We start from the raw sequence: 14,756 nt of genomic DNA, 5'->3' as shown, positions 1-14,756 counted from the left end.
CTACTATTTTCCTAAAGTCTAGCAGCAAGGCCCAAACTCAGCATAGAAACAGCTTTTTCTAGACCTCAGGAAAGTTTAAATATTCATAAATCTGCAGGGTTTGAATGTTTGCTGAGTGACTTTTACAGTCAGAGTCAGAGATATTTGGTTATTTTAAATACTGATAGCAGTCTATCCCATCATGCCCAGGCTAAATAAATATATACTAACATTTTATTTGTATCATTATTTATTTATTTTAATCTTTCACTTTCACAAAAGGGACTGCTTTGTACTTTAAGGCATACGATGAGGCATGTTTCTTTGTCTCGTTTTATTTATTTATTTACACAATATGTCAAATAAATAGATTTGTCCTGAAAAACAGTACATGTAATGCAATACATAAAACATGTTGGAACCTAGAACATTAAACTCCCCACACATGATTTAGATTTGATTTCAACCCTGACTTTATTTTAAAGTCAGAAATGAGCACATATGGAGTGACTTTGTAGAAAACACACAGAGCAACAGGTAGAGATTGGCACCCTAACTCCCAGGAGAACGCTCATGTTGCATGAATGATCACCAAACTGTAAACAGGCATCCATCAAAAACAGGTTCTCCTGCTAATGTATGCTGCAACCTGCACATTGAAAGATAAGACACAAATACCTCCTGAGTCGCTAAGCTGCACTCTACTCCAGTGAGTTGACCTCTTCTATAACGATGACAACAATCCAGATTGTATCTCTGAATAATGGTCTAAAGAAAGAACGTTAAAAGCTGGATCCGAAGGCAGATGATTAACATCACATACCATATGATTGTTTCTTCCGACTGTCAGCACAAACTGAACCAGACACCTTAATATAAATGATAAATATCTTAATTGAATATTTGTAATGTTTGCACCAAGGTATGCATGTATGTATTTTATTCTTTGTGATTCAGTTTCACTATAACCTTTGTGTCTTCCTTTATTACCTGCCTCGTGACAGGATCAACCAATCAGCTCTCAATCATCAAGTCTTGCTCTCCTAGTGAAACAACACAATCATGGCAAGAAGCAGGAAGAGATATTTTGTAGAGTATCACACAGTGTGTGTGTCCTAAATCATAATTTAAAAAAATAAAACAAGTCGAATTTCTTTAATTATTTATCTTAAAATGTGGGAGAAATAGATTCTAATTGTATAACTTTTTCCAAGTGCCCACAAGGGTTACGTCGTTTGGGAAAACCATGGTAGCTGCACATGCTATACATATTGAACTACTGGGTTTTACATCAGACAGCCCTCTCCTGTCCTCTGCTCAACCCGGTATCCCGGCAAGACGTGAACATGTGACGATTAACCATGCTGGGAGACGTGAAGATGTCACGATTTACCCTGCTGGGAGACGTGAAGATGTCACGATTTACCATGCTGGGAGACGTGAAGATGTCACGATTTACCATGCTGGGAGACGTGAAGATGTCACGATTTCGTCCCTTCAAACGTGACAGTTACACAGTATTGTTAACCCATGTTAACCAGTGGAGAAATACCCGGAAACGCCAAGCAAACGCTACCCCGACGGTCGGTTGTTATTGTCAATATTAATATAATAATGATTTATTTTTTAATAGTCACACTCGATTACGCCGATTTTCTTGTTTCCCCAGCTGGTCAACACCTCTTTTAGCAGAAACGAAGGCTACATTAATGTATTAAATCGATGTTAATCCATGCGTGTGGATGTGGAATTAATGGACTTGAAGCATAGACGTGACGTTGTGCGATTGCGTTGCCAGGTTACAGCTTCGGTTCATGTTAATTTACAAACTCTTCAACTACAACCATATTTATATTTAAAAACATGTTAGAAGGCCTCACAAAATACTTTAATGTAAATTTAAATGTGAAGGAATGTGTGTATAACAAAATACATCCGTCATAAACGAAACCGGAAACAGACGTAGGCAAGATTCTCAGCTCGATGATTGGATGGTTTAGCCCAATGCACGCTGGGATTTGGTGAACACCTTCATGCCGATCTAGATCCCTCCGCTTCGCGTCGGGCTCCTGATCAGCCTATCGGTGTTCTTTTCCCCATAATGACCGCGCCGCAGCACATTATCCCTTACTTAAAACACCTTCTTGTTGAGATACTATGCTTCAACACAGCCATAGACAGAAGCGATAATTCCAGGGACCAATTTCTCTTTTAACATCCATATTCTGGCATGAAAGTCTTGTATTAAGACAAACGTGAACTTGCCAACCTAGCTGAAACCTATGTTGGCATGTGAGTGTTTGGTATGTGACCTGTGAGTGATTTAGGAATTCAACAGCTCTACTATAAGCTCACCGGAGAGACCTGCTCTTCCACCTTCATGATTTAGGCAGCAGAAGATAATGCACTTAATGCACTGGGAAACACAGTTCCTGCAGGGGGAATGTTTATGTCTTAGAGAACTTTAAATTGTGCCTTTAAAGTAACATAGTGACAACATTATGTCAGTCCAAAACTCACAGATATTCACTTTAACATGATTTAAAAACACAGAAAAGCTGGAAATCTTAATTTATTTAAATTAAAAAAGGTGAATGGAAAAAAAGTTTGAGGAAGAAGATAGTTTGCTTCGTATAAGAGTATGGGAAAGTTATTGTGGTCTAAGGGTCTGTGCATGGAACACTAACATGTCAGCATATGTTAATGTATGTTTTCATAAACATTAACATGCAAGCACACATGATGACTAAGTATAGAGGAATGTGAAACACAGCGGACATCTTTACATAAGTTATAAGTATCATTCAATGCTAAACACAACCCACACTTCAAATTCTTTATGAAGAGATTAAAAAACAATAAAATCAATTAATGCTCTAAATATTTTTTCTTTCGCACATGTGTAGGCATTATGTAGCTGCTCATGGGAATTCACTGCACTGTGACGTTCAGAGATCCTCTTTGTGATGTCAGTGAGGAAATACCCCAGACACAGAGCAAGTCACTACAAGGCAGAAACATGCTGGACAAGCCACAATGAGAGTGTGTGTGCGTGTGCGTGTGCGTGTGCGTGTGTGTCAAAAATAGGAATGTGTGCATTTGTTGTAGACTTTTCTCTCGTTTTCTAACTCTCAGAACGCACAGTGTAACGCAGAGAGCTTGGTGAGAAGTTAAACAAATATCTCTGTCTTGTTTACTCCATTTAGATCATCCATCTAACCATTAGCCATGTGACTGATGAGTGATGACTACTACATGGTAATAGTTCCTATTTCAGTCTGACAAAAGTAGGCTATTGGGCCGTGGTCCGGGGAAGTTAGTACCTGGGATCTCAGATCTGATCACACTTGAAAGTCTGACATTCCCAATCAAACAAGGTAGATGTTAAAAGGCACCAAAATGTGTCTATTTAGCTGCTGCAAAAAAAGAGAAAAAATGAATTGTGAACTGTTTTCAAGGGTGTAATTCCATGTCCTGATCAAAACAAAGACTCCTTGCTTGTTTGTACAACAAAATAAATTAAAGGGACATTGATTTGGACAATATAATAACGCTTTTTAAATCATCTCCAGCTTTTATATTAGTAGGAAAGAAAAATTGGTGTTGCAGCATACATAACATTTTCTATCCAGTTAGTACAAAGAGTTTTTAAGGATTTTAGCAATTTATTTAGTGTTTTTAAAAAGGACCTTGTGGGTTTTTTCACAGATGGTCAGGGATTTATCTCTCAGACAATGGATGCGCTGCTTTGTGCCGTGTTTGCAGTGAGATTTCATAAGAGACAAAACAGAGGAGGGATAGACAATAATGATATAGATATGCACTAAGAAAGGTTACATCACTCACAGCTGCCAGGTTTCACTGGACTGATGTTATTGACTGCAACACACCCTTATTATTAGAATAGAAAGCTGCTTCAGATGGGCGTGAGCATGCCAAAGCTTTTTTGAGACAATAATAAATGAATCTGTCTGTCACTTTTACAAGCCGCAGAACTGGTCTGACGCTCACATACCATCAGACCTGGAGGATGCAGAAAACAATCAAAATCTTGACGCCCAGAACCAGTTTACACTCAATTTGATGCAGTTGTAAATCATGAGCTTTAAAATGTAAAGCTCCATTTGCTCTGAGATTGAAGCAGAAAATGAGCCAGATAAAACTTGCATGTAACACCAGAAAATTAGCAACATCTTTAAACTTTAGCTACCCCTTTTCAAGTAAACACAGACATAAGATCCATCTGAATATCTCAGTCTCAGAAAAAACAAAACAGTTCATTTTCTAATATTTGTTTTTGAGAAACAACCATTTTACAGAAACAAAATAGGATATTTCAAAATCAGTATACTGAGACGTGATGACTATGGATCCCCCCCACCAACAGTTTGGCACTCAAATGAACGTTGGATGAATTACTCAACCATCTTGTGAAATAATGTACTCCTGCTGGGAGAGCTGGTAACTCTAGCTGTTAGCAGCCAGAGCAAGATTCCATTGTGATACGTCATGATGTGTTCATGCTCTATTCAGTCACAAAGATTATTGGGCAAAGATAAATAATAACATATCATGATGTGCTTAAAATGTAATCTTGTATTCAATTGTTGTTTTGTCTAAGAAAACTTAAAATAAATACAGTTGTTTCAATATGACTTTTTTCAAAACATTAGTTTTTAGAGAAGGTATGTTTCTCAAAACCATGATATGATGCAATCAAAATCATTTTGTGATAAATACATGCTTTGTCCACTTGGGCAGCAGATTTGCATTGTGTTGTGTGGTCAGTCAGTCAGTCAGTCAGTCAGTCAGTCAGTCAGTCAGTCAGTCAGTCAGTCAGTCTGAGTAAACAACAGGTGGGTTTCCAGCATGGAGCCTGAGCAGCTTCCTCTCTTTGTGAGAGCAGTGGACTCAGATCTAAAATGTGTGTGTATGGGGGGGGGGGGGGTCCTCCCAGCCCCTCTGAATATCTGAGGGATGGTGTAATGGCAGCTGGAGTGACACAGCGGGAAGAACTGACGGCAAAAACAACCAATCTCTACAACCTTTACAGCCATTTTAGGGAAATCTAAGTTACAATAACCTTTTATAACTGTGAACAAACTGTCTCGCATTTTAATTAAAACAGATAAAGACCTTTCTGATGGCATATACTGCCTGAAAACATTATGTTACGCTTTACACTGAGCTAAGTCTCATTTCACTCCACTAAAGAATCACCTACATCAGACTCAAACAACAGCTCAGCAAAGGAACATCTGGAAATGACTCAATGTACTGTAATTACTTTAGTAAAAAGACCCCTGTGTAGTTTTGGACCTCTAGTAGTGTTATGTAGCTGTTTTAATAGCTTAAGTACAACCACAAGGATGCGCATCCCTGCCAATATTTCACAGCACAGGTGGCAGTGACATGTCAAGAAACACAACAACGCAACATAAAAAGAGAAGAAGAAGATTGAAAGATAAATATGGATGCAAACAATACTGGATTTAAAATACTTGCTTAAAATCATCGCTGAAGCTCTTTTAACTAAGGAAATGCATACAATATGTTAGTTGGAGCTCAATACACACATGTTTTGCTGGGGAAGACTGAATGTAAACAACATTTGTCCTCTTTAAAATCTTTAACTAACCCTAACGTTGATAGTACAATTGTGAAGTGTTTTTTGTTGGTAATGAGTGTTACACAGAACAATTTTTTTCATTCACGTTGATATAGTTAGTCCAGTCTTTAGAACATTTCAACCCTTCTGTCTCTAGAATGTAAAAATAACTACAACTTAGTTGGATCGTCATCATTAGCTGATGGCTTCACGTAGGGAAGAAGACGTTTGTTGAACAGGAAGAGGGGGCATCTAATAATTTATTTAAGAATGACGATAATCTTGCCAAAAACTAAAAATTCTACAAAACTATATTTGAACACATCATGATAACTTCAAAGATTTACCTTTGAACAATAATAATTGTTAACCTGTTGGCAACCCCAATTTAGCCAAGCAGGAATGTCGGCCCACCAGCCGTTAACAGCTAAAGCTAAGAATCTTTTCTCCAGACGATTCTAACACAGATGTGTTCTATTCAATCTGCACATCATTCATAAGCTGTATGGTAAACATTGGTTCCAGAGTACTGTGATAATTTTTAATAATCAGGCACTCAAGTTTCACAAGGATTCGTCACAGCCCTGACAGTCAACAAACTTGAAATGTGTTTAACGTATTACAAGAGACCCCTGTTAAAATGAACTAACATGTAAGGCTCAGAAACTTTTTTGCCGATTTCAACACAGATTTGTTGTTCAAGTCAACCTGCGCATCATAGATTAGCTGCAACATAAACAGATGCTCCACAGTGCGGTGGTCGTTTTTAGTCATACCGTTACTGGAGTTCACAAGTATTCGTCACAGCCCTAACAGTAAACAAACTGAGAATGCGTTTAACATATAATAAAAGACATTAGCAGCATCGACTGATGCTGGAGCTAACTGGCATTCTAGTCAAGACCATCTGTGAACCAGAACCAGCTTCAGACCAGGCTTATACCCATCCCGTCCAAACATATCAGTCACTGAGTGGATACTGAAACATTTCAAACTGTTGAGTAATGCAGACTCCACAGCAGAGCAGATGTTGAACCAGCATCTCCGTTTGGTGAAATATGTGAAGATAAACATGTGTCACCATACTACCAGATGTAGTAAACATCACCACTGTACATCTATGCCAATGGTTTGGTGTGTTGTTTAGAGTCTCAGAGAGTTAAACTATGCCTTACACCAGGGCTGTCAAACTCAAATACACAGTGGGCCAACATTTAAAAATTGGTACTAGTCGAGGGCCGGACTGGTTCAATGCTTATTGCAAAACTTATTGCACATATTAAACCTGGAAATAACAAAGCTTAAATGATTGCCTATAAAAACAACGTTAAACATTAAATAATCAGTTGCATTCATTTGTTATGGCTCTATCTGCAGCTTCATTTCTTATGATTACATTTTTCCACAGGCCAACAACAGCTTCAAAAAAACAATTTCCCTCAAAGAAAAAAACAAACATGCCCTGATGTCGCAAGAAAAAAAGTGCAGAAGGAAACATCCATTGAAACTCAGTTTGCTGCTCTCTAGTTCAAGCCAGATACTTGGCATCTCATCTTGGGTGCAAGTTCATCAATATTTGGGGTCAGACTGAGCAGAGGAAATCCTCAGGATTGAGTGAGGGTGTGTGTGCAATATACCGGCGGGCCAGATCTAATAGTAATTACAAATTATCCTGCGGGCCGAAATTAAATCCACCAAGTGCCTGATTTGGCCCCCAGGCCTTGAGTTTGACACATGTGCTTTACACACTCTGTTGCTGTTGAGTTTTTACTGTGGAAAATATCCCCTTGCAAATCCATGACGCCCAACAGACACATGTTGAAGCAATTAGTGAAATATGCCCTCCACAAGCTCATTATCAAATATTTAAACTAGGAGTTGATTTCATTTTAAGCACAGTTCTGTATCTGCAGGGCTACCCTTCCTGATTTACTGTAGCTAGAGAGTGTTTGGAAGAAATCTGAAATGTTTTCCATCACAGCAACCATTGAGTGGTGCATTTGTTCAGCTGTGATTAGGCAAATCCTTAAAGCGAACCTACACTGATAGATGTTAAGAAAATAATAATAGTGACATATCCTAATGCATTTGAATGTTCAGTAATAAAGTTAAAAAGAAAGTTGTATAGACTAAAATACAATTGGCCTACAACTTCATGAATGTTTGTAAATCAAACTAAATAAAATGGTTAAATCTTACTTTTCAAGGGCCCTGTAAAGATTTAGGTTTTTTTCTCTGTTTACTGCTATTGAATAAAACATAGTGTTCCAGTGATGTCATATGTTTGCAGGCTGACCTGGTAGTTAGCATCACAAGGGCTACCTCAACACAAATAAGTGGGATATTTTGGGAATATTGCAGAAAAATAAGCTTTGTTGCCAACACACATTGATGATACTTACATATTTGGTTCAGCTTGATAATCTCCACATAAGTCACCACTTGGTGACTTTTTAAACGTTAATGCAATCGCAAGAGATAAAAAGCTTATGTTAGTTAGACTATAACCGCTAAGCTAAAGGCGGTTAATGTTTGGCTTGATAATGTTTAGTAGTTCATTTAGCAACCACCATTTCATAAATGTTATGATTTTTTAGGCAAACACGTTCAAAAGAAAAAGACAAGTGAACCAGAAGAGGTAAAATGCTAACTCATTTCCAGGTTTTAGGATCCATTCCTGCAATACTTTATATGGAGCTATCCATAAAATACACAATGTCACTTTTCAGGGTCTTGCAATGATAAAGGGATCCCTTAAGGAGAATGATTGGGAATGACTGGTTGAGGCCATCTGCATGGTGACGAAATGTTGTCAGTCATAGTTGGAAACCAAAGAAAAGTTACATTCTACAGCCCGGCTCACAAAGAGGACCAATGTGTGGAATCTGCCTCCACCCAAACTGGACTGCAGTCAACTCATGAATCACACGTTAACCTCATCCAAACCAGCCTGCTCAACAAAAACCAGACCAACCCAGTAAACTACCAACAGATATTCAGCAAACTCTCCAGCACACACCCACTCCACCCTCCTCCCTCCACACACACATTTAACTGTTGAAAGAGAGGAAGGTTTTCCTCACAAGAAATGAATGCACGGTGACACTGCTTTTTGGGTTAGCTCTCAAATAAAGAGCCTTACAAGAAAATCTGACAAGACAAACATCAAGCTCCTCGCAGAGTGAGTGAGCAGCTTCTAAAATAGAAAACTACATGATCTGCCGGAGAAAACCTCACCCAAAGGACCCCATTAAACCACAGTCTGGTTTCCTCCAACCTTGATTACATACAGCATATTGTTCACCAGCGGGCAGAGTGAGGGCTGATTACTGCAAAATCTGAAAAACACATTTAGAAGATTTTCTAGTTCACAGGATCAATATTTTCACTTCTCCATTTTTACCATATGATCCTCCTTCTCTGTAACTATGGCAACAGCAGCGGCAATCGGTGTCAACATCAACAACAGACACAGGGGCGTTTTCACAGACGATTCTTTATCTTTTCTTAGTACTACAATAATATCTAAAAATGGACACCAGACGATTCTGCATTTAAAAAAAACATTGTTGCAGTTTTGGCCTTTGTTCTCTTTTCACCTTTTTCTCAGCTTTCTCTGACTTTTCATCTTTATTTTGTTGCTTTACAACAGCGTGGTTTTACTAAGCATTGACCCTGTCTGTTGTTCAAGTGACCCAAGAAGCCAAAATGGCTTCGATTCTGCACACCTGGGGCCGTATTCACAAAGCATTTTATCTTACCGCTAGGAGTGCTCCTAACTCGCGCTAAAACATTTTACGTAGGAGTTTTTTCTTAAAAGTTATTCACAAAGCCGCTGAGACCTACTCATACTAAGGATAAATCACTAAGAGTGAACTAAGAGTGACGCGCCGTTGCTATGGATTACGTCGATTCTCGTGCATGAGTTTAGAAGCGGTCAGTACGGTGATTGGTTGTTCAGAGCAGGCGGTCTCGGTGAAACTCATCCGCAACATCCCACAAACGAGCCCACTAAATCACCGAAAAACAAGGAAATAGGAATACATTTCTAGCCTAGGCTATCAAATAGTTATGGACAGTGCAGTTAGCAGAATACACGCATGATGACAAGTTTGTGCAGACCACCATAATGACGTTGTATATGCACGTTAAAGAGAGAGAGCAAACAATAAAAATACGTAAATTGCATTAAATCAAGGAGGCAATTAAAAGCACCCTGCAAACTATTATCCAATGAGCATATTTCCAGCACTTAAACACTTTCAATAACAGCCCATACCGCCGTTCAAGTCCCCCTATCATGATGAATGAAAACAATCTGCGTGTTGATGGAATGTACTTTCTTTCTATTGACGAACACGTCCTCATCTTTTGATGGCGCAATTATTTTTATGTGCATCCCGTCAATAGCACCGACCACACCGGGCATACCTGCAATTTCCATGAAGTTGGCTTTGATGAAACCGGATAAACTGTTGGATGATATGTGGTCTAGAGAGCGCGCTGATGGTTTGGTTTATGGCACGGCTGACTGATGGTTGCGATATTCCTAAATCGTTGATATTGCAAAGTTGCATTTTCCCTGTTGCTAAATATCGTAGTGTTGCCAAACATTTTATTTCCGGACTAATCGGGTTATTCCTGTTAGTCGGGGATGTTATTCCATCCCGCACTAATTCCACAACAAGTTTGATACCCTCACGATTTAGCCTATATCTCTTGATCAATTCACAGTCTTCCATTGTCTCCAAAACATTTCGTCTCGCAGCCATTTTCAGATTCTTTGTGAATAGGTCTTACTGAGTTAAGCTCTCCTAAACTTAGGTGCTACTTTTAGGCCTAAAATACTTTGTGAATTGCTCTTAGTGAATAAAATTAGGAGTCCTAAATTTAAGACTGACACGCCCATTATGTTTAGGAGTTTCTCCTAAATTCGCCAGTTAGGAGCTACTTTTAGCCCTAAGATCCTTTGTGAATACGGCCCCTGGTTTCTAGACCAGTGAATGAAGCTCTAGAACTTTCTGATCATAGTCATCAACATGAAGCTGATACAAGTCCTGATGTTCAATATCCAACTTTAACGGCATAGTTGATGTTGTTTAAGGTAGTACTGTACAGCACATTTACAAGTTCAGAGAAGCAGACAGGAGTACCAGCATGGAAGCTAATGGACTGCTTTGAACGGGGGCGGCAGCAAATGGATTTTAGCCACCTGTCAAAAGGTCCAACTAAAAAGTATCAACACCAGTTTAAGTGTGAGCCATATTTAAATATTTTCCCAGCTTAACCTTGGTGTCGGACAACTAAAACAGTGAACTGAAGCCATTATCCATTTTCTCTTTAAAAGGCACCGACAGTAATTTGGTGTATAATATTTGTCTTATGCTGCCTCAAGGTTATTATACAAATAGTGTTTGGCATGCAACCAGTTTGAACCAAGAGGAGTGCCAGACTCAATTGAAAAGAACAGTATGTTTGCAGTCAGTTTTTTTAGTATGCTAGTTTTTGGGTTGGCTAGTTTGCGCTATTGTGTGACTTTGATACATCTGAAATGACCAGACCATTACGCAAACACTACCGTAGAAACTACCATAAACACTACAGGAAAACTAACGTTTAAATTAGTGTTTTTGTCAAGGGAGTCTGGTACTCCTGTTTGTCCAAGCCAACAGCTATCTACTGTAGTTAATACACTGATCTTCAAACAATCCTATCTATCCCATTAAAGTGACTTCAGCCTGATGCAGACAGTTGGATGAAACTGATGATGACCAAACTAACTATAGTCAGGCGTCTGACCTGCATTGCTCTCACTCTGGATGTTTTCGTTTTCGTTTTCGTTATGTCTAGCGGGGATTAAAGCTGCTCTGATTGTTTCACAAAGAGAAGCAACAACCTCATTAATCATCGTCTACAGCCGAGCTGAATCCTGATGCATTCATGCTCTGTTTACACGAGAACGCAAACGGTTGTATCCGCTACTTTTCTCTTTCGCATAGCCCGTTCATTCACAAGAGGCCGTGGCGGAAACGCGGAAACAGACACAACAAACGATAACGGGTTCCAAGGTGGATAGATCTGCAAACGGAACACTCTGGGGGGCCAAACGGCTCTGTGTGTACTACGCCCTATACGATCATTTCCTGATAACGATGAAGCCATAGCCCCGCCTCTCCCCACCTCTGCTGCTCACTGCTGTACTACAGATGTTAGTGCAAAATCTTCAGCTCCTCTACCACAACCATCAGCAACAAGTGGACATGGAGAACTACATGAACTACATGTTGCTAAATCCACCGCAGAGAATAAACAGAAGGGCAACCATGGCAACCATGCTCGGGAGTCTTCTTCGCTGCTTTTGGTGTATTTTGTGGCAGAAGTACAGCGCTACTTACAGGCCCGGCATACGTACTACAGCGTCTCCAGCGCTCCCGAGCGGTCTAGTGTGAACGGAATACTTTTTTGATATCGTATTCGGTTCGTTTGCGTTTCGGCTCCGTGATTACGCCCTATACGATCCTTTCCTGATAACGAAAATACTGACGGGCTGTCAGGAGAGGGGGAGGAAAAGAGAGACTCCGTATATTATTCTCATTTTATTATATAGAGTCTTTATTCATTTGTTTTAAAGCTCAATAAATAACAAAGAAGACCTTTGACCGCCACTTTTATAATTTTGTCCGGAAGATTTTAACTTTAACGGACATGTTGACCGGCGGAAAAAAATTATATAACGCACTTACCGGCCCGGCATATGTACTACAGCGCCCCCAGCGGGTCGAGCGGTCTCGTGTGGACAGACACTTTTCTGGTGCCGATTGCGTGTGGACGGAAGACTTTTTTGATATCGAATTTGGTTCATTTTCGTTACCGTCTCCGTGTGGCTAGGGTCTACGTTTCTGTTCGTTGACATAAGCCGAATAGAAATCACTCCTCAATTATACTTTTGTGTGACAGCCACCCATACAAACAGTTTCACAAACTTGGAAAATGCAACTAAAAGCATGTAAGGCCACATGCACGAGACAGATGAGATTAAACTTGATTGCACTAATTAAAATATACCTGGCCTAGCTCCTCCACTAAAGTTCAACATTTTCAGGCATTTATCTTTGAGAAAATCAGATTTCTGGCACTGGAATATGATCATAATACACAAGATGCACAGACTGGGGCCAGACCTGTCCTGTTGCAATGGTGGATTTTCAGCTAACAAGTTATCATTAGGGCTGCAATAGTTTTAAAATAATTTTCCATTATCTGTTGATTATTTTCCAGATTCATCTATTCATTGTTTGGTCAGAAAATAGAAAAATGCTTCAAAGTCCACTGTGTTGTCCTCAAATGTGATGTTAACACCTGTGTCCACAGGTGGGGAGACTCACAGCAGAAGCACCTTTTGTCCTCTGCCAGGGACACACCCAGCAGCGGAGGAAACAAAAGGGTCCAACAGGTATTGGCACTTTCTCCCAGCTCACTTTTCTCCCCTGCAGGACTGGAAAGGCAGGAGTGACCTGATCAGCCCCGCAGATAGCGGAGACGAAAACACTGACAACAGAATTAAACCTCCTCCCTGAGTTTATTATCTGTCAGAAAAAAATACTGCTTCGGGAAATGTTGATTTTGATCTATAGAAATATTTATGTGCAAAAAGCAGAGACACAGGTTCCACATAAGATATTCAGATCTCTGAAAACAAGTTATGAGAGGGGGGCGGGGGGGGCGGGGGGTTGGGAGGTTGTTTGTCTCCACAGAAACTGTCAGATGAGTGATTTGAATGAGACATTCCTAGCAAGAAATTCGCAGATTCCTCTAAAGCAGATTAACCACACATCCTTGACTGATTTAGCTATGTCCTCGTATCACTAACATCTTAAGCTCCAAAACAGCACAGAAAGAAAGAACGGGAAGTTTTCTGAAGAAAAAGATCAATCCAAAAGAGCAGATTTGTGTTAAAGGAAACGCGGTGAGAGCGCGGTGCGTAATCTCCACGTCGCTCCAAAACGCGCTCCAATCTTATCATTATGTTACCTTTGATGTAGTTGGATTTGGTCTCATCCAGCAGACTGGATGCGGAGATCCCCATGGTGCTACTGCCGGGAGAGGATCCACAGGTAAGGTTCAGTCCTCAGGTACAAGCTCCGACACATCGATCTGCAGCGGCAGCGAGGAGGGAGGGAGGAAGGGAGGGAGGAAACGCCCTCCTCCTCCTCCTCTCCTCCTCCTGAGCACCGTGTCATTCAGTGACGTTTAGCCAGAAAGCCAACTCACCTTTTTTTTCACCTCTGGATAACACCCATCATGCCCTGGGGGGTTGAATCAGGTGCATTGATTACTTATTGAACAGCAATCGACATATTTAAATGTAATTTGGACCAAATCATTCCATTACAATTATTAATTAATACTGTCAGATAGGTCATTATTTAATTTTCTCAAATAGTTTACAGTTGTGAAAAATAACTAAGTCGTGAAGTAGCCTACTTAAGTAATCATTTGAGACACTTTCATATTACCATTTTTGTTATACTTTCTAATTCAACTCTAGTAGGGACATATTTATTTACGGCACTCTGCATATCCTAATTAATGATACAATAAATCAACTAATAATGTAATGATGTAACTAATGATGTATTATTTCAGGTTAAGCTACACAGCATCACATATTATAAAAACAAAACAAAAACTCAACCTTTGACTGCATCATAAAAGTGGATTTGTAATTAAAAACTCATTTGTCAGTGCTTTTGCACAAACCTGAGTTAATCTGAAGTAAATACCAAACGAACTAAGGGATTCAACAAGGAATACAGAGTTGGTTCCCTTGTCTCGTGCATGGCTTGAGACTACCTTTGCAAAGGTGTGCCAAATTTAGCTTGCAAACTAATCAGTTCAGAATGGGCATTCTCAGGGGCGTGGCTTAAAAAGACAGGCGCTTAAACAGAGCGTTTTAGACGAATAAATACCGGTATATTCAGATTGGCAGTATGAGAAAAATATGATGTTTTTTTTACATTAAAGAGGCCCTATTGTTGTTTTTGTTGTTTTCCCTTTCCTGTTTGTAATTTTTTTGTGTGGCTAAAATCCCAAAGTTTACATCACAGGGAGTTTCTCTCACACACACTCCCCTGCCTGAAACCCCTCCATTGGACTCATTTGTGTATTG

The 14,756-nt window shown here is 39.7% G+C and overlaps 1 protein-coding gene across 4 annotated transcripts in view; it reads right to left on the bottom strand.

Moving 5' to 3' along the window:
* niban1a (niban apoptosis regulator 1a) overlaps positions 1–14,459 on the bottom strand; it is a 34,002-nt gene extending 19,543 nt beyond the window's left edge. The window contains exons 1-3 of one of the 4 annotated variants that reach the window (XM_079653279.1): positions 14,283–14,459; positions 13,859–13,893; positions 13,619–13,680 (exon numbers count right to left, since the gene is read on the bottom strand). In XM_079653279.1, coding sequence (XP_079509405.1) covers positions 13,619–13,673 — 55 coding nt within the window. In that variant the 5' untranslated portion in view covers positions 13,674–13,680; positions 13,859–13,893; positions 14,283–14,459. The other 3 variants (XM_079653281.1, XM_079653282.1, XM_079653280.1) reach the window with 3 other exon arrangements.
* Between the last annotated feature and the right edge of the window lie 297 nt (positions 14,460–14,756).

This window comes from Notothenia rossii (genome assembly GCF_949606895.1).
Source record: "Notothenia rossii genome assembly, chromosome: 1".
In the NCBI taxonomy this organism is placed as follows: Eukaryota; Metazoa; Chordata; class Actinopteri; order Perciformes; family Nototheniidae; genus Notothenia; species Notothenia rossii.
This window is presented reverse-complemented; position numbering and strand designations above follow the sequence as displayed.